This window comes from Cladophialophora immunda, assembly GCF_000835495.1.
Source record: "Cladophialophora immunda strain CBS 83496 unplaced genomic scaffold supercont1.2, whole genome shotgun sequence".
Taxonomy (NCBI): Eukaryota; Fungi; Ascomycota; class Eurotiomycetes; order Chaetothyriales; family Herpotrichiellaceae; genus Cladophialophora; species Cladophialophora immunda.
Window position 1 is genome coordinate 210,256 of NW_015622542.1, and position 22,862 is coordinate 233,117.

General features: G+C 52.6%; 9 protein-coding genes across 9 annotated transcripts; 5 read left to right on the forward strand and 4 right to left on the reverse strand.

Moving 5' to 3' along the window:
* The first annotated feature begins 71 nt into the window (after positions 1–71).
* Positions 72–2,280, forward strand: PV07_02461 (uncharacterized protein). The gene has a single exon (XM_016389073.1). It carries the CDS (start codon positions 556–558, stop codon positions 1,858–1,860), a length of 1,305 nt encoding a protein of 434 aa, XP_016250975.1. The 5' UTR covers positions 72–555; the 3' UTR covers positions 1,861–2,280.
* PV07_02462 (uncharacterized protein) lies at positions 2,150–4,288 on the reverse strand. Its single transcript, XM_016389074.1, has 2 exons — positions 3,701–4,288; positions 2,150–3,641 (listed from the first exon to the last, which is right to left on the reverse strand). Exons 1-2 carry the CDS (start codon positions 4,150–4,152, stop codon positions 2,660–2,662), a joined length of 1,434 nt encoding a protein of 477 aa, XP_016250976.1. The 5' UTR covers positions 4,153–4,288; the 3' UTR covers positions 2,150–2,659.
* A 22-nt stretch (positions 4,289–4,310) lies between these two features.
* Positions 4,311–6,900, reverse strand: PV07_02463 (uncharacterized protein). The gene is made up of 3 exons (XM_016389075.1): positions 6,275–6,900; positions 5,999–6,094; positions 4,311–5,946 (listed from the first exon to the last, which is right to left on the reverse strand). Exons 1-3 carry the CDS (start codon positions 6,627–6,629, stop codon positions 4,421–4,423), a joined length of 1,977 nt encoding a protein of 658 aa, XP_016250977.1. The 5' UTR covers positions 6,630–6,900; the 3' UTR covers positions 4,311–4,420.
* An 81-nt stretch (positions 6,901–6,981) lies between these two features.
* On the forward strand, positions 6,982–9,245 carry PV07_02464 (uncharacterized protein). Its single transcript, XM_016389076.1, has one exon. It carries the CDS (start codon positions 7,188–7,190, stop codon positions 9,144–9,146), a length of 1,959 nt encoding a protein of 652 aa, XP_016250978.1. The 5' UTR covers positions 6,982–7,187; the 3' UTR covers positions 9,147–9,245.
* A 368-nt stretch (positions 9,246–9,613) lies between these two features.
* PV07_02465 (uncharacterized protein) lies at positions 9,614–12,701 on the forward strand. Its single transcript, XM_016389077.1, has one exon. The coding sequence runs from the start codon at positions 11,099–11,101 to the stop codon at positions 11,918–11,920; it is 822 nt and encodes a 273-aa protein (XP_016250979.1). The 5' UTR covers positions 9,614–11,098; the 3' UTR covers positions 11,921–12,701.
* On the reverse strand, positions 12,578–14,982 carry PV07_02466 (uncharacterized protein; the record flags this gene model as incomplete). The annotated part of the gene is made up of 2 exons (XM_016389078.1): positions 12,578–13,929; positions 13,990–14,982. The coding sequence occupies 2 exons, from the start codon at positions 14,980–14,982 to the stop codon at positions 13,228–13,230; spliced, it is 1,695 nt and encodes a 564-aa protein (XP_016250980.1). The 3' UTR covers positions 12,578–13,227.
* Positions 14,983–15,253: 271 nt separating this feature from the next.
* On the forward strand, positions 15,254–17,296 carry PV07_02467 (uncharacterized protein). The gene is made up of 2 exons (XM_016389079.1): positions 15,254–16,907; positions 16,976–17,296. Exons 1-2 carry the CDS (start codon positions 15,285–15,287, stop codon positions 17,186–17,188), a joined length of 1,836 nt encoding a protein of 611 aa, XP_016250981.1. The 5' UTR covers positions 15,254–15,284; the 3' UTR covers positions 17,189–17,296.
* Positions 16,772–19,125, reverse strand: PV07_02468 (uncharacterized protein). The gene has a single exon (XM_016389080.1). The coding sequence runs from the start codon at positions 18,549–18,551 to the stop codon at positions 17,454–17,456; it is 1,098 nt and encodes a 365-aa protein (XP_016250982.1). The 5' UTR covers positions 18,552–19,125; the 3' UTR covers positions 16,772–17,453.
* Positions 19,126–19,250: 125 nt separating this feature from the next.
* Positions 19,251–22,848, forward strand: PV07_02469 (uncharacterized protein). Its single transcript, XM_016389081.1, has one exon. The coding sequence runs from the start codon at positions 19,338–19,340 to the stop codon at positions 22,488–22,490; it is 3,153 nt and encodes a 1,050-aa protein (XP_016250983.1). The 5' UTR covers positions 19,251–19,337; the 3' UTR covers positions 22,491–22,848.
* The last annotated feature ends 14 nt before the right edge of the window (positions 22,849–22,862 follow it).

Here is a 22,862-nt window from a genome sequence, read left to right on the forward strand (position 1 = left end):
GACACCTCTACAAGTATCTTCCCCCCCCTGACAATTGGGGTCCGGAGTATCGTACCCAACGCCCAGCTCCAGCCACGTTCATTCCCGCTAGTGTTCGGCTGGGCAGCCAATGCAGGTGGCGCCCACCACTAACGCCCTGCACGTCTCAGGGCCAACAGCTGGCCTTGGTGCTGTCTCTGTGTTTAAACGACCTGTTCGTTTTGGTCTTTATTCGCACGTTGGTTCAGCCCATTCGCGTCTTTAGCGTCGTGGACTCGTGGGTCCGCGTCCTGGTCCATTGTCAAACTTCCCCCCCAAAAAGACGACACCTTGGCCTCCATTTCTACACCGTATCCATCCAGCGAGACTTCAATTGCTGACCCGTTGCTGCTGGCGCTGTCGAGATTCTGTTTTATTTCGATTCCGCTTCTTGTAGTCTCTTCTTCTCCACGTTCTTTAGAGTATCTGCTCTGCTCTTCTTTCTTTCTCTCTTTCTTCCCGTGACGACAACGACGGCGTGTCTGTCTCTACCTCCTTTTTTCCCAATTCAAAGCAGACAGCTCACCTTGCTTCACTATGGCAGCCAGTCGTCAATACGATATTGTCCTCCTGGGGGCCACGGGCTACACTGGCAAACTCACCGCCGAGTACATCACGGCCAATCTTCCCACCAACATCAAATGGGCCGTGGCTGGACGCAATCAATCCAAACTCCAATCCTTGGTCGGTGAGCTGAAGTCGCTGAACTCGACGCGCAGCTCGCCCGACATCATCACCGTCGCCAGTCTGACTACCCCTGAATTGACCCCTGTGGTCAAGAAGACCAAAGTGCTCTTGAACGCCGTGGGCCCTTACCATCTCTACTCGACTCCCGTGGTCGAAGCATGTGCGCAACAGGGAACTCACTACCTCGACGTGACCGGCGAAACCCCATGGGTTCGCGATATCATTGTCAAGTACGAAGACACTGCCAAGCGAACTGGGGCTATCATGATCCCCGAGGTGGGCGTGGAGTCCGCGCCCTCGGACCTGGTCGCCTACATTGCCACTCGTTTGGTCCGCAAAGTCTGGGATTGCGGTGTCATGGACATGGTTGCCTCAGTGCACGAGCTGAAATCCTCGGGACCTAGCGGCGGCACCTTGGCTACAGGGCTGGGCCTGGCCGACTACTACCCGGCAAAGGTGATGAAGCAGTGCATGAGCGACCCCTTTGTGCTGTCTCCATCCCACCTACGGCCCTTCACCAAGGATACCATCTACCCACGCAACCCCGAACCAAACACGTATGAACGCACAGGTCTCCAGAAACTCATGGGCGTCTGGAAGTATCCACGCCTCGGCCACTTGACCACTTCCATCACCGCCAAGCCCAATGTGGCCATAGTCCACCGCTCCGCCGGGTTGACGCCTTACTTCTACGGATTCAACTTCACGTACGAGGAGTACATGGCGGTGGCGAGCCCCGTGGCCGGCGTGTTGATCCATGTCGCCGTCGTCATCTTAGCCCTGTTGCTCGCATTCCCCCCCACGCGGGCTATCCTGAAACTCTTCTCCTCCTACAAGCCCGGCTCTGGCCCGACAAAGGAATCCACCAAAGGCGATGTTCTGGAACTCCGCGCCGTCGCCGTCGCCGAGCAGCTCGCCAAGAACCCCCGCAAGGCTCTGGCACATTTTCGGTTCGAGGGCGGGATGTATGCTCTAACTGCCCTGCTGATGAGCGAGGCTGCCATGGTGATTCTGACAAAGGAAGAAGAGATCAAGAAGAACCACGGCGCGGGATTCTTGACTCCGAGTTGCCTAGGCGATAATTATCTTGCGCGGCTGGAGAACGCGGGCGTCAAGATCGGAGTGCAGCAAATTGGCGATGTGGGCAGCAAGTAGGCCTGGCCAAGGACTGCCAGGGCACGCAATTCGCATGACTTTGTGGGCTGCTGCTGCTGCTGCGTGTCTTGTGTCTAACGACGCATCTAGAAGCTGAGAGTTCAATTCGGTGCCGAGGATGATGCTAGCCATGGATACGGAGGAGAGTGAAACCAGGGGTCGCAACAAGGAAGAAGTCCGTCAGAGGAGAGAGCTGTTGACACGTGCGGGACAGGGTGGGTGGAATGCAAAAGGAGTCAGGTGGATGATGATGAAGACAACTCATTTGGGATCCGGTTGCTGGCTTTGGGGGGGTAATGCTTTTTTGATTGTTAAACCTGTAAGTTTAGAAGATCCCCGTCCAATATAAGATGCTGCACAAAACGGAGAGAGAGGAAGAGAATATGTCTATTTTTCCCTCGTGACATCCCGCACTCATCGCAAAGCCGCACGGGGAGAATGAGGGTCCGTCGCAGGGCGATATTCAGCCTTGTCCCTCTCCCTCTCCTTTTCAACACATTCAGATTCCGGTCAAGCGATCCACAGAGGCGCTCAACAGGCGGTTCGTCCTTGAATCCGCCACATGTATATGCATTGTACACCCTATGCCCACGATGAGGAATGAACTATATGCCCACCGACGAAAAGGAGGAGGATGCGCCACCCACTGTGGTGATTCGTCCTTGAAGAATGTCCCAAAATCCCAATCTCACCATCCGCTGAAGTCTCATGGCCTTGACCTGCGGCGTTTCTCTCCTTTCATTTCCCATTACATATATCCCCGAGTCTTCCCAGTCTTCCAGCTCTTGGGCTCCACTCGTCAGATATAACTGACCTTAACCCCCATCCCAAGAGTCCTCCGCAGCTTCTCCCATGCCCTCCTCGCCGCTTCTCGCGTCTTCTCGCGAATCTGCTTCTGAGAAAATGCAACCACAAACGCTAGAACAAAAAGCAGGAATCGTAACATGGCCGTAGGATTCTTCTGAAGGGTGGTGGCGAGATTACGGACTAGATTGGACAGAGCCAGGAACAGCTGCCGGGCTTGTGCTGTTAGTGTGTTTTGTGATGAGCTTTTGGAATTCTTTCGTGCGGCTGGACGACGGGGAGTTTGCGCAGGAGGCGAGAAGTGAGTGCGGCCGTGTATTGAGGAGCTCGAGGGACCGGGCGGTGGAGGAGACCGTGATGTTGGGACTGGTTGAGGAGGTAGGCTGGTCATTGGCGACGATGCGATTGTTGATGTCTGATCCTTGCTTGCAGTTGCATGGGTACCGCCGTTTGGATGTGCCCGCTCGATCCCGTAGTCGACCTCACTGCTGGTCCGTTGGTGTTTGGAGGTGCCATTCTGGGACGGAGAAACCACTTCCTCAGTGGTACCAGCGGCAGCAGTCCCTTCTTGCTTTGAGAACACTTCCTCAGTATCCTCAAAGACGTCCTCATCCGCAACTTCAAGACTGGAATCCTTTTCCGTAACATCTTGGAGTTCTTGAAGTGTCTGCATAAACGCTTCCCGTCTTTCCTCGTCCAAAATGTCACTATTCGAAATAAAACTCTTCGCGTAATCCCATTCACCGTTTCTGGGCAGAATGTGCAACGTGAAGATTTCGAGGACTTTGATGCGCGAGGTTAGGTCTTTAGGGGTGTTGGCGCCGTTCAACCCCGTTGAGTGTTGATGGCCATTGCTCAGGGCGTGATCGAGGTGGGCTGAAAGATCGAGGTCCGGTTGCGAGGAGGACGAGAAGTAAGTCTCCAGACGAGATTGGTTGAGCTTCTGGTCTGGAGCTTGCCCAAGGAGAAGATTTGACCTGTGGTAGTGTTAGCGATGTTGCAGGCGACATGGAGTAGGGAGAAAGAGCTGCCATACAAGTTGTAGACAACCTCCGCATCAACCGAGCCCTCTCTACCCTGATATCCATCTTTGACGACCTGCTCCCAAACTTCGCCATGTTGCACGCGCCTGACAATTTCTTTGTATTCTCTAGACCCAAAGATCTGTTTCCCTTCTTCGTAGCCAAGATCAACAATGGAGTTTAAGACTGTAACGTATAAGCTCCAGATCTTGATGCGCTGACTGGTGGTCGCGGTTGCAATGGGTGCCAGAGCTGGGCTTTCGTCGGGTCTCTTCTGGCTTGGAGGAGTAATAACAGGCTGCAGGGCTTCGTATGCTTCTAATAGCCGGCGGGTCAGGAATAGTTGAGAGGCATGTTTGTAGATTTTGGAGATTTCGGATGACGTCCGCTTGCTCGACTGGTTGAGTGACGAGATTGACGACGAGAGGTCGCGGGAGCTTGACTGAGAGTCCGTGCCTATTGACATGATGGAGGCTATATGAACCCACAGCGAAAGAAGGCTCAAGAATGTACTAAGAGAACTGGATGGGCAAATCTCTCGAGGAATGAGCAAGTCAAGTCGGCGGTCGGCGTTGAGGAGAAACAATTAACGCAGGAGAGTTTCGTCACGAACCTTGGAGTTTACAAGTTCGGGTCGCTTGAACCTCGGCATCAGAATTGAGTTCATCTCTACGCAGTGAGGAACATCGAGTTTCGAGTACAAACAGCCCTCCTAGGGCAGTCATTGGTAGACTTCAGTGCTTCGTAAGATCCAAAATCCCTTCTTGAGTGGCATTTGCCTGCAACTTGTTGCTGATCAGCTGCCAGAACTCTGCATCTTCCTCCCATCGCGGCAACAGTCGGCCTTCCCTGACCAAGTCCGCAGTCCTCTGCTGTTCATTGAGCTTTAGTTGCTCATCCGAGGTTTCTGTGGGGTCATCTTCAAGCATATCGAAGATGTTGACTTTCGTTGATATGACCCTCAGTTTCTGGAGTTCGCCCTTGGATGCTGGAAGTACCTTCGATGTCTCCTTTGCTGCAATAACTCTGTCGGTAACCGCGTTCTCATCAGTTTTCATGTATGATGACCCGCGCTCAACAGGTATGGTGGAACCTTGGTCGACTGCGCTTGGTGCTCCTGTCAGAATAGACTTAACTGCGCTTACTGGGGTTTTGATCATGTCGACGAGTGTTTGTGTCACTCCCTGCTTCTGGCCATCTTCTCCTGCCTGGGCTTCAATTGTTATCTGACCGGCATTTTCTGGTGATGTAGCGCCTGCCTTCTCTTTCGTCCTCTCAGCAGACCTCTTGACCAAAGATCCGACATCCTTTTGCTCTCTTCTTAACTTGGTGGGTAGCTTCAAACCAATTTTGGCGGTCACAAAGCTATCAAAGCCAGCCTCATGGTAGTTGGCAGCATAAACATATCGGTCGAAACTGGGCGGTAAATGTATCTCAGGGAGTGCCGAGGAAGCCAAGTCGCTCTCGACAGCCCTTAGAGATGTGTCGGCCCATCGCTTGTTGCCCAGACCAGCGACATACTTGGTATCGATGATCACGGGGAACAGCTTCCGCAGCCTTGCGCTGAAGTCTTCCACCTTCTCGGGGAGGTCGCCAATGAAACATCGATACAAATTCATCACGTCTGTCAAGCAGTTGTGGCCGACAAGAGCTCGGGTCTGGCTTCGCAATGACTTCTGGAGTTGATTAAGGAAAGCCTGGACGTCCTTAGGTTGATCTTCCGGTGGAAATCCAGAAATCACATAGTAATGTGGGAGCTTAGAGATGTCGCCGCCGGTAATGGCCTCCAAGATCCAGCGGAAGCCGATGGCGTTCGCTATCTCCACCTCGCATTTTCGCTCACGCTCTTTTTTCTCACTGGCTTGCTGTTTGCTAGTGGGATTGGTGACTTGAACAAAATGACCCATTCCTTGCGTCTTGAGGTTCGGATATTCGTTTCTAACGATCTGATGGGTCAATCGAACCTGGTAGCGATTCAGTACCGAAGGTATGGGTTCCCGGGCATCTGCTGCGGGGATGATGAGATAGGCTTCCTGCTTGCCCTTGGGCAATGTCTGCCACTCGTCAATCGATTGCTTGATATGTTCTACGAGGAATGAGTCGTCTTCCTTGAGGTTCATGTCGGGCATATTCGATCTCATCTGCTCGTCTTCGACCAGTTTCTTGCGCACTTGATCCTCCTCTTGCCGAGAAAGGTAGTGGATACCCTCTAGAATTGGTTTATCGATGCTGAATCCATTGCGTAGTAGGAAAGAGATTGCTAGCCAAGTCAGCCATCGACGAGAATTAGCGGAGGCTGTCAAACATCGTACCACCACTGTTATACGACCATACTCGAGTAAAGACTGATTCTTTTGTTGCAGGCAACGGACTGAGATGGAAGTTATAAGGTCGAACCTCATATCGTCCTGAAATTGTCAGTCCGAGAGCCCCTGCAGACATTGCAAATTTTGCTATCCTTGTAGGAAATGAGTTGGTGGAAGAGGCAGATCTCTGAGCGTACTTCACGCACGACTTGTACGGTGCAGATCTGCCTTCACAGGAGGAAGGCCAGGTATGTAGACGCCGAATCACAGACAAATGCGTACCTTCCTCGATATCCTCGGTGACAACAGTCAAACCAACCTGTAAGATCTGATAGATTTGTGCCGCCGACCTGAGATCCCCGTAATACTCGTGTAAATCAAGCTTGCCTGAACCACCCCTGGCCCTCCTTCCAGCGACGCCTGAGAACTCCAGATCAAGGGCAATGAAACGGCTGCTAGCGACATGCTGAAGTATTTTGATGATTTCTTCTGGGAAGTTACTGCTGTTGATATCCATTGCGCATGGCAAGTTTCGCGATAATGGACGAAGCGGCGAGACAGGGAACCGTCGTAGCTTGATCGGCAGACATGAAAATTTGTTGTAGAGACCAAACAGACTGCGGAAGAAAGTGGACATTCACTGGAAAATCAGAGAATATGAGCGACAAGGGCTGCTTGTTTGCTGTGAGAGTGAAGGTCAAGAGAATCCCCAGAAGAGGGTTGATGAACTTGTGCGAGTCATAGAAAGGCAAACGAGAGCCCATTGACGAAATAGAGAAACGCGGCTCTCAACTTGATCGTCTGCTGTAGTGGCACCGCGCACTCTGCCCGTCAAGATATCTTACTTCGTTGGCGATTCCAAACCGCTTGTCTGTCAGGACGTACTCCATCCCTCATCGTGAAGAGAGTCGTGTGCCTATTTCTCGGAAGATTGCCGCATCGACATCATTGATTCTCTGATTAAGAAACTCGGGGAAAGATTGTGTGGGGGAAAATTCGGTTGCATTTTACACCCTTCAGTGCAATACTGTCAATCTGCCCCACGACAAAGTCCATTTGCTCAATATCAGCAGATACGACTGACTTCCCGCGAACGGAGGACGTATGTTCTTCTGTTTAACCAGCCGTTCCCTTCTTGATCACCGCGAGATATGCGACAGTAACTTGGTCACACCAGTCCTCATTCACCGGCGGCATGTCCGCCTCACTTCCCTCCACTCTGTCCTCCCTCCTCAAAAAAGCGAGCCTCGAAGACCACGAACAGATTCTCTCGGAATGCAATAAAGCGCTGAAGTCCTCAAAGGGCTCCGACTCAGAAACCCAACATGTCAAATTTGTCGCCCTCCTTAAACTCGATCGTTATGAGGATGCCGTGAAACTCATTGAAGAAACTGCTGGGTTGAAGAAGCAGGTTGAGCTGGAATATGCCTATGCATTGTACAAGACTGGCCGCTTAAAAGAGGCCGCAGAGTTGGCGGCTACGATAAAGGGGAGAGGGGCACAGCACATCGAGGCACAAGCCCGATATCGTCTTGAAGACACGAGCATTCCGTCGGAACTATACAAGCAGCTACGAAGTCACCAAGTCGATTCGGAGCAATATGATCTAAAGGTGAATCAGGGCGCTATCGATGCACAGGCGCAATGGCTTGGTCTTGTTGACCCTCAGTCAATACGAAAAGTCGGGAGAGAAGATCTTGAGGCCTTTGAAACCGCGTATAACGCCGCTTGTGGCAGCATTGCGAGAGGAGAATATGCTCAAGCCGAAGTTCTCCTCAAGCGGGCAAAGGAACTCTGCAAGCACTCGGACGATCTGACAGACCAGCAAAAAGCCGACGAGCTCCTCCCTATTTCCGTTCAGCAATTGTTTGTGCTATCATCTTTGGGCAAAAAAGCAGAAGCAGAGAAGCTAGCCGGTGAAATCAACGCGGCGGACGCCTCTGACCTTTCGACCCGTAAGATCGGTCAGAACAATGTTCTATTAACCTCATCTGTTCTCAACCCGTTTCTCGCTCACAAGGCTTTCCACGCAACTCCCAGAATTCCCCCGAATGACAAACTTTTCTCGTACCAAAGCCTCCCTCTGGAATCCAACAGAATCACCATCGATCTGCAGACTTTCAAATTTGATGGCGCTGTGTCGTACACGTCGAAAACGATCAAAGAAGGCTCTCCACCCTCGCTCTCGCCGGATGTCTTGCTTGCATCCTTTTTCAACGCGGCTGCTTATGCCAAGAACGAAACAGGCAAAGCTGCCATCAGAAAGATATTGCCGGTGCTTGAGAAACGGCCAAAAGACGTTGGGCTAATAATCACCCTGGTTCAACTGTACGTGATGACTGGAGACACTACATCCGCAGTCGAATTGGTCGAGTCGTTGCTCAAGGGACTGGAGAACTCTGTCGTCGAGGGCGAGCAAGACATCAGATTCAACCCGATGCTTGTGAGTCTTATGATCAGTTTGTATAGGAAACGTGGTCAGAAAGACGATGTCAAGCAGGAACTTGCCAGAGCTGCATCGTATTGGCGGACCAAATCGAATGCACCAACGAGTCTGCTCACCGCTGCAGGGGTATCGTTATTGGAGTCCCAGAGCGAAGAGGATGCGAAAATAGCAGCCGACATCTTCACAAAGCTTCGCGAGCAACAACCAAACGACAAGGCTACAATTGCCGGTTACGTGGCGTCACATGCCTGGGATGACGAGGCTGTGGTTGGGGCGGATGCCGATAAGCTGACTGCCACGTCTGAGCTCATTCGCAATATTGACATCGACCTGTTAGAGAACACAGGCATTCCACAGTCGTCGAATGCTCTCACAATAGCACAACTGGGCCGGACAAGAAAACGGGGCGCTCCGGAGGGTGGCAATCTCAAACCTAAACGGATTCGCAAATCGAGATTGCCGAAGGACTATGATGAAAGCAAGAAGCCGGATCCCGAGCGGTGGCTTCCCATGAGAGATAGAAGCTACTATCGACCTCCAAAGGGAAAAAAGAAAGGCAAGCGAGGTGGCGGTGGTGGTGACGACCGAACGCAGGGTGGTGCAGTGGATGAATCCTTGAATGTCGATGCGAAGCCTAGCGCCGCCGCAGTGGTCACAGCCTCCACGGGGAGTTCGAACAAGAAGAAGAAGGGGAAGGGGAAGAAGTAAAGGACCCATGGACTCTCAATGTGCATACACAGTAGTTGTCCACAGCAGTGCAGTGAACAAGAATACATTTTCTCGCCGTCCATCTCGAGGAGCTTGGTGATTTGCATTTGGAACCCTCTTTTATCTGTGAGAAGAGATCCCCACTCTCTTGACATCTGTATCTACCAAGGTCTTGTGGATTGGGTCGAATGCCCTTTCGTCATGGCTTTCAGCTGCAAGAGCGGATGGGAGGGGGAGGTCATTCGGTGCAGATTTCAGCTGGGCGATAATCTGAGACATCCTGAGACCAGTTGCGGCAAATGAAACGAGAGCAACAAACTTTTCTCAGGCTTTTACCCGAACACCACCTCTGAGCAGATTGCCTGGCCAAGGGGGAGAAAAGGGAAAAGAGGCAGACATTGGCTATAGAACGACGGAGTTGCGAGTTTAAATCATGCGATGGTGGTGTTGATGGTTGTGGTGGTGGCGGAGGACGAGATCATCTGGTGGTGGAGAGGGACCAAGTGGAAGTCTCCGCGGCCAAAAGTGGTTGAAACTGCGCCGCCCTCGAATCCTCAGCGTCATCTCATCCATCATCCATCATCCACCATCAACCTTCCACACATGAAACCTTCCATCCTTCCTCCATCATCACCACTGCCATCTCCATCCTCCTTCGTCCTCGTCCTCGTCCTCGGCGTCATCCTCATCTCCTCCGACCCCCAACACCGTCTGGATCTGCGAAATGTCGGTCTTGCTTTCGTGCCCAGACGGGAAATGCCCCCTGGAAGTTGAAGCCATCATTTCCTTCTCGAAGCTGCCCGCCTGCGCCGCTAGCCCATCGCTTCAGACGGCCCTCCCCGTCAGCTGCCGTGTCACCAATACCAAGACTAAAGAGCATTAGGCCCCAATTGTGGCACACCCTTTATTGTGGGATGACGACTAGAGCCAGGCCCAATGCATGCCGCGTGCCTTATCGAAACCCCCTTTGGTGCCTCGGAGGGTGCCCCCAATTGCTGATGCTGACTGACCGGCGGGCACTTTCAGAGCAGGTCGGTCCCGGTCATGAGGACACAACCTCGACGCCCTCGATGGAGTACCTGCAGTCACCTTACCTCCTCCGCCGTCTATGATCGATCCTCCGCTGTCGGCTTCGCACCTTGTTAGACGGGCGGTGTGTGGTTCCCGGAAACCTTGTTGCGCCCGTGGGTTCCCAACTCCCCGGTTCCCTTAATATTGGCCCAAGGTGATATCGCGGTTGATTGGTTGGCCAGGATGATTCCGGCCGGGGCGTGGCGACGTATCGGCACACGGCTAACCTCCATCTAACATGCAAGCAAGGTATTTTCTTCAGCTCGTGGCTCTCCCCTGAGGCAATACCCCCTCTGCAGGTCCACTGGACCGTCAAATCCGTAAGGGCCCCATGATTCGTCCAAGAGCTGCTGAGCCTAGCACACGAGTCCCGGTCGCCAGCAATATTGGCGGTTTGGCCACATCCATCCAGCGTTCCTAACTCTGTTCCCTTCCTCACCACTGGCAACCTTGCAATGACCTTTCACAGACAGGTGTTCGCAGTCTGATGCCACTAGACCTCTACCCTCGCCTTCCTATTCAGCTGCCCAAATTTAAAACACGACATGTTGCTCCTTCATTTTTGAAAATGCTCGGATCAACTGTCAGTGCTTTACCTTATTGTCAACTCTCCTTCCCTCGTGAGATGGTCCATGGCTGTCGGTGAAATCCACCTTTCCAAACAGATACTCCACGTTTTGCTTGAAGCTGTCATTGTCCGTCGGCCTGCGAACAACTTTCTGCTGTGCGACCGCTGAGCTGGCCACTCGACTTGGACACCAGACCGCGACTCAGCTGACGTTTCATCTTTCCCAGTCCCGACCTTGAACCAGCATTTTCAGCCCAGACCTCCAGTCATTCCGTCCAGCAGGTGCCTTCAGATTCTGACTTTGTCCTACACAATGGAGCTGTCTTGCGAGGACTTCGTGGCCGTCAACGTTCCAGCGAACTTTGAACAACCCGAAGACCTGCATGAGTACTTCTCGCTGAGGGCGCCGCCGAATACAAGCATCTGGCGCAAACCTTCAGCGTCCGATGACACAAGTGCACCGATGATCCTAAAACGATTACGCCAGTCTTTTATTCTGGCGGAAGTAACTGTGTCCGCCGACTTCGCCCGGGAATTTGATCAAGCCGGTATCGTCATTTTCGCTGGCTCGCTTCCTGATCCTTCAAGGCCATCAACGGCTGCCGCTCGTCGAATGTCCCGATACCAAAGACCGGGAAATGAAGCTCTGGCAACAGGAAAATGGGCCAAAGCCGGCCTTGAGTTGATAGAAGGGGAGCTCCACGCTGCCTCTGTAGTGGCGATTTCCCCTTGTGGTGCAGACTGGGCTTCTTCAGCACGCTTGCCCTCGCCACCAACACCGTATGGCTCTTACTCACTCACTTCGCACTCCCTACGCATCAAACTTGAGCGCGTTGAGGAGTCTCTCTGGATCTGGTACAAATTACCGGATCATATTGCTTCCCTTGAGCAGCCGCGTTACCCTTATCCTGAACTCGATCCGCGATACCAGCGCGAACGCAATCCTGAAGACGTTGCATCCGGCTGGAGGAAGATGCGTGAGATCATGGGCTTCTTTGGTGGCGGACTGGAACACCAGAAGGCCACGGTCTGGGTCGGATGTTATGCAAGCAGACCGATGGAATTCGAACCCCGGCATAACTGGGAGACAGTTGATGGGTTGGTTGCGGAGTTTGAGGACTTGGATATCCTATGATCTAGTGTGCTATATTTCCAACTCATTGGGTTGGACAAATGGACTAGTTGGGATTGCGACTATTCAGACAATTCTCGGCGATTCGAATGCCCAGAGGTTATGGACTGGGCTAGATCTGAGAAGTCGACTTTTTGGATCTTGGCGTCGCAATGATTCAGGTTGATTTGTGCCAACTGGACAGCAGACGAGACAAGGAGACACGAGACAGGATCACCATAATCGCACCAGCAGCAGATTGGTGCACTAGTCACAGAGGAGAAAGAAGAAGAACCATGATTTGAGAGCTTCCCGGGCTTCGTCTACCGATGGTAACCGAACGCAGCATGGGGCACGAATAGGAAAGGAATGGCCAGGGGACCTTGGGCAAGAAGGGGTGACAATACCAATGCATGTCTTTAGGTTTTCGAACCGGGCGCTTTTGATCCCTGCAGAGGTTAGGAGGCGGACTACAAGAGGCGAGGATATGAATTCAGGAAGTTTGGAGTATGCTGTCGAAGGACAAGGAAGCCTTTCGACCTGGTCATTGAAAATCTCGTTTCCTTTTATCAGAGAATGTCGGCCTTGCGGCGGTAAAGGATGGACGGACTGGGCAACCAGAAAAGGTCGGTTTTCTACAGGGACCGATATAGGGTTGGGCGACGAAGATAGACTGGGATGGAAGAGATTTGGCTAGATTCATCTGCCCAGAAGCAACAGCATGGCCGGTTCTAGATAGTTATGTGCCTATGACACGAGCGCATGTAATTGATGACGCATAATATATCCAGCAGATTTCCAAGACCACATATAATTCCACCTATCTGCCCCGTGTAAATCACTGAAGAGCACAGAGCTGGCAATTCCGGTGGCCGCAGCAGCTTGAGGTTCTGGTGCAGCGAGTCCATGAGAGAGGTCGCAGAGCAGGAAGATGGCAGTGGGACAAGTCGGAGACGGCCATCCAACAACAGGTCAAGCGAAGCTGGGACCGGGGACGCGGAACAGAAGCCAACCATTATTTCGAATTGGAAGCGGTTGAGTTTGATATGCTTCCGACAGGGGAGGCGCTTTTGCGAATGAAGCACAATGGATAAAGTCCCCTTCCACCTTTTCCTTGTACGACATTTGACATCAACAAAGCTGTCTATTCTCAACAGGGCCACCACAGCTGCTGGCATCCGCGTGTCCTCCTATAGGCAACTGAGGAAGAAGTGAGGCCTTGCCCCTCCTGCTGAGCAGCGGCGCACAACTTGACAGTCAGGCATGGTTTCCCAACACCAAGATGCGGGGGAGATGCTGGTCTCCGGCTGGATGGTTACTGCTCCAACAGCTCAATAAATCTCGACGACGTGACGCCCACTGCCGGTAGCGAAGTCTTGCTGGGTAATTTCAACCTCCACCCCACGTGCCTTGGCCCATGCAATGATGTCTCTGGCCACGTTAAAGCAGTCGCGGAGTGTAACCTTGCGAAGTTGAGCGGCCTCTCGGATCAGATCCGACACAAATGCCCCGATGTTCTCAGCTTGCTCGAGGCAAAGTTCTTCTAAAGCCGGACAACTCTTGATGTATGAAAAGTCGTCGAGACTGATGAAGTTGGCATTGGCAATGCGAAGGGATTTCAAGCTTCGAAACCAAGGCATGCTCATTATGCTGGTTAAGTGTTGAGCCACTTGTTCGTTGGCGGTCACCGAAAATTTCAACAACTTCCCTGGCTGGGTCTTTTGGATAGAGTATAGGACGAACGTGGGGAAAAAGTCACAGTCGTCCACTCGAAGTTCCTCGAGCTCGTTTAACGTAGGGTAAGGTAGTGCAGGGTCGCAAGGCTGGGCAACGAAACGGCATGAGGCGAGCTTTAACTGCTTAAGTGACGGGGGGAGGTTGATGCTGTGTAATTCGGCGTCGACAAGGTCGAGACTTCGAAGTTTCGTCATCTGACTTAGGTCTAGGGTACGGCTCAACGGAGGTAAGCTGGCGTAGCGGATGCCCTTATAAGACAGCGTCCTCAGCTCCGGGAATTCAAAGGAGATGCGGTCCTAACAAAAATCCAGTCAGCTCAAATCGTGACGATCACACCCTCAAGCCTTGTTACGTACAGAACACAAGGACGAATAGCGACCACAACGCAGCTCATATTCTCGCAGACTGCTACTTTTTACAGATACTTCCGCACCGGACGACGTAGACATATATTGGAATTTGCCGACCTCCAGGGATCTGTAGTTCCGTAGAACATCGTAAGCCCACTCGTGAGGGATCAGTGTCCTGCTGGATTCAACGATGATGACCCTCAGGTCGAATTGGCCCACGGACAACACAGCTGGGTAGTTCTGGACATCTCGCCATTCGAAATCTTGCAACTCTGAGAAGCGCTTGTCCCGTTCCAGAGCCCGGACAAGATATTGCGCCGTAGGGCCGGGAAGTTGTGGCAGTTTGACTGTCTTGAGTGTACGACACCTTTTGATGGCAGCGCTAAGCAATTTCGGGCTGATTTGTTTTGCAGAACTAGGAAAATACAAGGTACTGATTACTGGGTCCGCGTTGCTCACGATTTTGTTCCATGACCTGGAGACGCGGAGCAGACGTATAATCGATCGGTAGTCGAGAAATGAAAGAACGAGTTCGACGACCTCGAGCGGCAGGGCGCTTAGGGGGTCTTTTGCTTGCGAGAGCACGATTTCGGTCCTTATCTGCTCGGCTGTTTTCTTCATTTCCTTGACGAGCAAAACATGATTTGCGTCGGAGTTGGGAACTTTCTTCAAGCCATATTCAAAAAATCTCATTGCGGCGGCTTTGTTGTTCTTGCGGCATTCGGTGATCCCACTTCGGATGTAGCCTCGTGCGTCCGTGGGATCAAGTCTGATCATGGCTTTCGCGTCTTTGAGAGCCTGATCCAGAAGATTCATTCGAAGATAGACTGCGACTCGGTGTTCCAGGACATGGATGACAGGTATACTCTTGTCAGTGTTACAGGCTTTGAGAGCATCATTCACGGCGGCCAGGGCGGCAGCGTAGTCTTGTCTTCTGGCGGCTCCAAGGCAATCCTGAAGCAGGTGTTTCACCTGCTCGCTGGGATGTTCGGAAGACATTTGAGCAGGAACGACAGTCGAAATGAGCTTCGGAGGAGGACTGAACAAATGAGTTCAGTAGCAATAGAAGCCTGTCTAAAGCCTTGGTCGTTGGAATGCGAGGTCGTCGCGGGGAGCAAATGGACGCGACGCGCTCGGAGGCTGTCAACCGCTATTGGAAATCTCACGTGATTATTGGATAAACCTCGGCCCGGGTAAGGTCTCTGTTTACCACTAGCCTCATCTGACAACTGCCTCAATCCATGCGAAAGGGAGCTGCAACAGACCGCACCAAGCATCTGGCCCATCTGAGCTCCGGCAACATGGAGTCAAACAGCCTGGAAAGAGCGTCGCAGTACCTAAACAATCTTTTACTTGCGCGTGGTCTCCTCTCAAATGGGAAACCTATCGATTTTGCCCGGCCAGATCGTCATGGCTCCAGCACCAATCCAACAATGTCCCGAGTCATCAATCTCGTCCACGACCTGGTTCTCCGACGCGATCAGGACGCTGAACAACGAGAAAACCTCGCCATGCATATTCGTCAAGCCCGCGCCGACGAAGCCCAGCGTGTCCTCGATTTCCAAAGGCTACAAGCCAAGAATGCCGAGCTCTCGCGAGTTGCAGCTGCGGCCGAGTCGCAGGAGCGAGCGCTGAAGGCAAACGTGCGCAAACTCGAAACTCAGGCAAAAGACCTCAGGGAGCAGATGTTGAAGATGAAATCCTCCTTGGATCAGGTGCGCGCCAAATGTCTGAGCGACGTCCGCAAGAGGGATGCCGAAATGGACAAGCTGAAGGGCTTTTTGGCGGGGATGCAGCGCGGCAAGAAAGATTCGAGTGGCATGAAAATTAATACCATCAACTGGGAGCCAGAAGTCAGGGGTAGAGAGCTGCGCAATGGACAGGATGTTCACAGCTCCGAATGGAGCCTAGAAAAGGAGACCAACGAGTTTCTGACTGCATTGGTCAATGAGACGAGTACAGAAAATGTGTCACTTAGACGGATCATAACGGACACCATGCAAATCATGCGAGACATCACCGGGCTGGAAGCTGGGGAAGCCGGCGCTCAGAATGAAGAAAACGAAGAAGACAAGACAGGCATCCTGGACCACTACCGCGAAGCCAATCGAATACCAACTCCGCAACAAACTCAAGCCGAAGACCTCACGTCTTGCGACGAGCTGGCTGAACAAATGACTGCCGTTCTAGGACACTGCCAATCGATACTCAGAGATCCGTCTTTCGTTCCGATTGAAGAAGTCGAAATCCGTGACGAAGAAATCATTAAGCTGAGAGCAGGATGGGAAAAGATGGCAAACCGGTGGAAGGAAGCGGTAACGATGATGGATACATGGCGAAGACGTATGGTGGAGAATAGCGAAGGTCTGTCAAGGGACGACCTCTCAAGGCTGGAGTTCGGGAAGAGTGTAGCTATGCTACCTAACGGCCAACCTGTTTTTGGGACCAACGAGGAATTGTCGTCCATACTGTACGAAAGCAGTAGGCTGGACGAAGAAGAAGCAGAGCAAGCAGAATTTCCCTCAGAGTCCGAACAACGAGACATTGGACAGTCCATATCAGCTCAAAACGACGCCGCCATCAGAAAAGGCCAACCCAAGAAGCAGCCACCGGAACTCGACCTAGACCTAGACATTCCTTCGGCACAGGAACGGTCACCTAAAAGGCGTGCTTCAATTGCGCGCAAAGCGGGTAATATAGGCAAGCCGATGCGACCATTACATGCAATTGACACGAACAATCTCCACCGATCACCTAGGATTGGTTCCGAAAGGTGGACAACATCGAGGGATAGTGCAGACTCCGGTATTGGCAGTCTGGACGGTGCAATGGATGGCAAGCATGACTTAGAGAATGACGATGAGCACTATGAACGCGAGCTCGGGAAAAGAACGAGGGACTTGGAATCCCGGATCCCACGGCAGGTAAGGGTTTATATCATCCGACTCTGTCAACCCTTGGACGCGCACAAGTTGTACTGATTCTGATCCAGATTAAGAAGCAGGAGCCGACGTTAAGTATAGACGAAAAACTCGCCGCGGTAGAGGCAGAAGCTCTAGCAACTCAGCAAGACTTGAAATCAGCTGTTGGTGCCAAAAGGGGGAAACGGAAACATGGAGATGGTGCCCCCAAGACGAGGAAGGCATCGAGGAGGAGAAGCACATTGAGTCCGGAGGAGCTGGCTGAGTTGATGGGTATTGAATAACTAGGACACCGACAGCCCTTCTGACGGCTTAGCATCCTTTGGGGGACTGCGCCTTGATCCCTTGCCGTAATGTTGAAGCCATGGATCAGCTCGTGAACAATATCATCAGGTACATTGCAAAGTTCGGCCTCCGTTTCCTGGACCTTCTCTGGCAGTGGATGCGTTCTCAACACCTGGCATCTCGGCTAAGTCAAGAAGGCGATCCACTCCCGCCTTCATCGCCGCCCGTGTCCATGTGCTTCTCTGACCCTGCTACTCAAAATGGTCATAGACGGCTTTCATTGGCATGTGCTTCGTTGACAAGCACGATCCTATACCGTGCCTTGCCCGCATCCATATCCACGATCGCGCGATTGGCCTCCTTCAAGGGGTAGTTGTTGTTCCACGTCCACACCTTTTTCCGTGCAAACAGATCCAGCATCTCCCGGATCTCCTTTGGAGAACCGATGCCGGAGCCCGTGATTTTAATCTTCCTGGAGAGGAGCGCGAAGCCGTTGAAGGAGGGGATATTGTCTTCGGGGGCGCCAATTTGCACGTACGTGCCGCCGACGCGGAGAAGTTGGAGGTATTGCTGGAAAGGCATGTTGGCGCTTGAGACGGTCGAGACGATGAGGTCCAGAGACCTGCGGTGCGTGCGTGCCCAGTTCTTGTCTTCGTCTGTGGCGATGAAGGTGTCGGCACCCATCTTGAATGCGTCATCCTTCTTCGAAGAAGTGCGAGATATCACGACGAGTTTGTCCACATTCAGTGCTTTCGCACCCATGACTCCAAAGTGACCCAGTCCGCCTAATCCAATGATACCCACGCGTTTCCCCGGCCCAGCGCCGTACTGTGTCAATGGGGAGAACGCAGTGATTCCGCCACAGAGCATCGGTGCAGCGACATCGCTGGGCAATGCGTCCGGGATCTTAAAGACAAAATGGGAGTGGCCGCGCCAATAATCGCCATACCCGCCATAGGATTTGGACCCGTCGGGCCATTTCGAATTGTATGTTCCCGTCTGTTTGGTTTGGCAGTAGTTCTCCAGGTCGTGGGAGCATTCTTCGCAGTCTGGGCGAAGGCAAGAACCGCTTTGAGCCCCTACTCCCACGCGGTCGCCTACTTTAATCCCGTTTTCCACCTTTGAGCCAACGCGCACAGCAGTTCCAACAATCTCGTGGCCCACGCAGACGGGGTAGAGACTCGGACTCCATCCGGATCGGAGCGTATGTAAATCCGATCCGCAGATTCCAGTGTGCGTGATTTTGATGTCGACGTCAGTTTCTTCAAAGGGCTTTGGGGTGTAACTCTGCCAGACCATATTGCCTTTTGCCGAGTCCTTGTCGAGGCCCATCCAGCCTTGGAAAGTATAGTTGGTGGCCATCCTGTCGGCGGTTACTCGTGGATTGAGGATAGCTTCAGTAGCGCTGTCCGAAAGGAAGAAGGGAGATGAATTGGCTGTAGTGACCTGGAGAGAAGCAGGGCAAGCAGCTTGATGTTCAGGACGACGGCCAGCTTTTTATATCAGTTTCGGAACATTCCACCCCTCGCTCGCGGCGCTATCTCTTGGAGAGCGCAAGATGGAGTTATCAAAATGTTTATTTCCTCCGCGAGTTCGACCGAGGTAGAATGCCCGCTCAACCCTCTTCCATTACCTTCTCTTCCCGTACGTATCTGGACAAACTTCATCCCGTGGTAGGCAATTCCCCCAAATGGCAGGTGTATTGCTTAGGGTTGATTCTATTGGCGGCTCGCATGCCTTTCGTTGATGGTAGTGACTCATTCTTGTAAAGGTGTGCGATTGCTAGGATTTGGCGGGCACTTTGGGCTACGGAGCCAGTTGCAATGGACCTAATTAGTATACCGTGGAGGAATACAGAAATCGGAGACTTGACGCGGAATGATTTGAAACTGGTGAAGATAAACAACGTTGATGAAGACAGTGCAGTTACAGCATCGCCAGCGTTGTGCTCAGTGCCCGCTGGCGGCGCAGGCACAGGCTTTATAGACCGGATGACTAAGCTGCCTGTCGCTTGTGCGCGTCGACAGACAGACGCGATCAATCAACTTTCAATATTCAATAATCAACACAATTGCAACTTTCGCTACTCGGTACATTCCTGACACATCTCTCCAATAATGAGACCATGATATTCTCGTCCACACCAAGATGAACAAGTTCTCTGCGGACTATTCGTCCAGCATCAATTCCACGCCTGGCAGAACTCCCGCGACTCGAGGCTCGAATTTTCTCTCCTCCAACCCTCCTCAACTGGCGAGCACCACTCCCATCGCTCCTCCTCCCTCTCAGATCTTCGGCAGCTCTACCTTTGGCACTGGCGTCAGTAAACTCCAGCTCTCCAAGCCCACACAGTCTCCTCCTACTCGATCGTCCCCAAACTCCAACAATCTTCAGCGGCCGAAGAATGGCGCTCAAGAATATGTGTCAAGAGGCAGACAGGCCGACTATCACAATGAGGAAGAAGAAGACGACCAAGACATGGATGAAGACGACTATGAGGATGAACCAAGCCAATTCCAGCGGAGCCGTGGCTTTCGATCCCTCGACAAACGGCAGCCCGCCTCCCTCATGAAATTCAGTACCATGAGCACAAGAGACTCTAGGATTTCTCAACCACGTAAATCTTTCCGCAACTCAACGAGGCTTTCTGCGCTCCCGCACAAGGGAAACGATACAGTGGTGCTCAATCTCGCCAGAGACATGGGAGCCAGGGCGCGACCAGCTTCTATCACCGAGCCAGACGAAGTGATCCTTGAGACCGAGCAGCTCCTCCGAGAGCTGGATGAACAATCTCAGTACCTCAAAGACAGCGCAAACATGCTCGAGGCCGTCGCCGAATATGTTTACAGTCTGATTAAGGAATGGCAGCGGTTTGTCGAGCCGGATCGACCTTCGCTTGATAGTAACGACATTGGTCCTCAGCCTACTGCTCCCGCTTTCGCTAAAGCCAACTATCTCGCCTCTCTCCTCCTCGTCCTTCGCCATCCCCCACCATCTCCGGATAACATAATCATCCCAACGCCGCGGGTCCTTCTTGACTGGCTTGACAACTACCACGTCTCGTATGACCAAATGTACAGAGCAGTCGCCTCTGCGCGACCCAACTGTACTTCACACGAGCTCTTCTGGGACGCGGTTCAGAGTCTGACATTGCGAGGCAAACTGCAGCAGGTGATGCAACTTTTCGCAGATGCGGACTTCAAGTATGCAGCTTCAGCTGTCGACGACGGAGCAGAGAGCGTTGGTTATAAAGGTGCCCAGCTCCAGACAGTACAGAGCGTCATCTACCGAGCTCGGATTCTACTCAATTCCTGTCCAGCCATTCAGTCAGGCGACTGGAATGTTGCCGGTCCTGATTGGGATGTCTTTCGCACCGCTGTCGAGGCTGCACTGGACAATTTGACTGATGAGGTCACCGGTCAGGATGAAGACGAGCCTTCCTTCGAGGCTGAGAATTTTGGATTGCGCAGGCCCGAAATGAGTCTGCTTGGAAGGGTGGGCCAAAAGTCAACATCAACTCTTCCTTGGACCATTTTCCAGAACCTCAAAATCCTCTATAGCATACTTCTGGGCAGTGCCGAAGAGATTGCCGCCCAATCACAAGACTGGCTCGAGGCTGCCACCTCTCTGACCATATGGTGGGATGGCACCGCAGATGCTGCTGCGGTTGCGCAGTGGAGTTTCGACGTGAGTCGGGCTAATAACTTGACTAAACAAGACGAAGACTTCAATCCTTACCTTGGACGGCTAAGAGATGCGTTCCTCAGTGTTACGGATCCCAATGATAAAAATTCCTTCCAAATCAATGCAATGTCCCCGGTCGATGTAGGCCTCGGATGCATCTTGCAGGGAAGTACTCAAGGCACCTTGACTGTTCTCCGCACTCTGTCTCAGTGCATTGCTTCATCCGTGGCAGAAATCGGAGCCAAAGCGGGCTGGCTGGAAGACGAGACACACGCTCGACCTACAGGATTGAGCGAAGAAGATCTGATGGTCCTCAGCTATGGCGCTCCCAAGCAAGGTATCTCCAAAGACGATTTGTTATTATCATATGCCGAGCGACTTTTCGACAAAGCCACCCTGCATCTTCCTGACGGCTCCTCAGTGGAAGGCTGGGAAGTTTCCATATCTATTGTTACGCGCCTTGACGATCGCGAGGCGATGCACACTGCCGTGAGCAATTTCCTCGAGCAACTCCAAGTCACTACCCAAGATCGAACGGAGAAACTCACGAACCTTTGCTCGGATCTAGGATTGCAGGATGAAGCGAGAAAGGTCTCTGATAGGTTCGGAGACTACCTCGTGAATAACACAGAGGAGTATGGTACTGCCTTGCTATGCTATGCGAGAAGTCACGCAAGCCACAAAATAAGGCAATTGATAGATGTGTTGGTCAGCTATTCGCTGGTGCAGTCAAGGGCATATCCTCCTGGGAATGAAATAGATGATGGACTACGGAGTCTAGTGGGAAATCCCAAGACTGCGCTCGTCGACATTGCCGATGTCGATCCTGAGGCTGCTGAGATGCTGCAGTTCTACCTCGTCGGGTACGCTTGTTTACGAAGGTTTTATACCTTACGCGACGAAGAATCTGGCGATGGAAGAGCGACTACTTCTCGGCCTCTCGCGCGCAGGAGGGCAGCTGCGAGAGCGCTCGTGGCGGCGATCAATTCCGCTGCGGATTCTATTTATGGCGGCTTATACGATCCCCAGAGACAAAGTGCTATCCAAGTCGACGGGCTGTTGACGCTTTTGGGTGAGGCTACCGCACTTCTCACGAAAAGCTATGGCGTTAGCGTGTCCGCCCACCAGGCAGGGACGAGAAATGGCGGGGAAAAGAAGAGAATATTTACGACTGAACAAATCTATGCTTTACTAGGGGCAATCGAGGATCTCTCTACCGTATCCGAGCGGGTGTATGGCGCGACAGAGGAGTGCCTTTCCGCTTCACTCCGAGAGTACCACGGGTCAAGGCCGCCAAGTCCGAGGGCGGTGCTGAAAAAGTCCATGAGCAGCGGAAGTGGGAGTGGTTTCTCTTACTCAATTATGGGGAGCGAGATGCTGGGCAGGAGCATGATTACCGACATGACGAGTGCGAGTGGTAGTGGAGTTTTAGTGGGCGGGACAAAAGGGCAGAAGGCGAGACCTAGGGAGACGGACGCACAAACGGAGAGGGGATGGGATTGGAGAGACCAGTTTTCAGGTGAAGATGTGCGTGGACAGGATATTGTCAGGGTGCTGCGGATGGGGTTGGCGGAGGAGTTGAGCCTGGCCGAGCTGGACGAAGGCGTTGCGCTTTGAAGGGCCTGTTGCTGTGCATATGCAATCTGCTCATGTTGTCTTCATTCAGGGCAGCGAGACTCCCGTGGTGCCGTCTGCCCCTTGGGAAACTGTACGAGTATGGGACGGGGACGAAAGAGAGAGAGAGAGAGATAGAGGGAGGGAGAGCGCCATCTTGTGCCATGGCACGTTGAGGCATCCTCTCGCACATCCTGATCTCAGGGCAAGATGCCATGTGCAGGAGTTTGCATCCTGATCCAATGTACGAGTGAAAATGAGACCAGGCTTTCTTCGACTTGATCAACCGTCACTGTACAAACTGACATACCTTGGCCAATTCACCGAAGTAGAATGCGCCTCCCACGGCGTTCCGTGTGCGGGTCACAAAACGAT

Excerpts from the sequence above, each read along its gene's own strand:
- PV07_02461 (XM_016389073.1), top strand. The coding sequence starts at position 556 with ATGGCAGCCAGTCGTCAATACGATATTGTCCTCCTGGGGGCCACGGGC.
- PV07_02462 (XM_016389074.1), bottom strand. The coding sequence starts at position 4,152 with ATGTCAATAGGCACGGACTCTCAGTCAAGCTCCCGCGACCTCTCGTCG. Across the intron at positions 3,642-3,700 it reads GCGGAGGTTGTCTACAACTT|GTCAAATCTTCTCCTTGGGC; the intron begins GTATGGCAGCTC and ends ACACTACCACAG.
- PV07_02463 (XM_016389075.1), bottom strand. The coding sequence starts at position 6,629 with ATGTCCACTTTCTTCCGCAGTCTGTTTGGTCTCTACAACAAATTTTCA. Across the intron at positions 6,095-6,274 it reads CACCGAGGATATCGAGGAAG|GACGATATGAGGTTCGACCT; the intron begins GTACGCATTTGT and ends TGACAATTTCAG. Across the intron at positions 5,947-5,998 it reads ATGGTCGTATAACAGTGGTG|CAATCTCTTTCCTACTACGC; the intron begins GTACGATGTTTG and ends TGACTTGGCTAG.
- PV07_02464 (XM_016389076.1), top strand. The coding sequence starts at position 7,188 with ATGTCCGCCTCACTTCCCTCCACTCTGTCCTCCCTCCTCAAAAAAGCG.
- PV07_02465 (XM_016389077.1), top strand. The coding sequence starts at position 11,099 with ATGGAGCTGTCTTGCGAGGACTTCGTGGCCGTCAACGTTCCAGCGAAC.
- PV07_02467 (XM_016389079.1), top strand. The coding sequence starts at position 15,285 with ATGGAGTCAAACAGCCTGGAAAGAGCGTCGCAGTACCTAAACAATCTT. Across the intron at positions 16,908-16,975 it reads AATCCCGGATCCCACGGCAG|ATTAAGAAGCAGGAGCCGAC; the intron begins GTAAGGGTTTAT and ends ATTCTGATCCAG.
- PV07_02468 (XM_016389080.1), bottom strand. The coding sequence starts at position 18,551 with ATGGCCACCAACTATACTTTCCAAGGCTGGATGGGCCTCGACAAGGAC.
- PV07_02469 (XM_016389081.1), top strand. The coding sequence starts at position 19,338 with ATGAACAAGTTCTCTGCGGACTATTCGTCCAGCATCAATTCCACGCCT.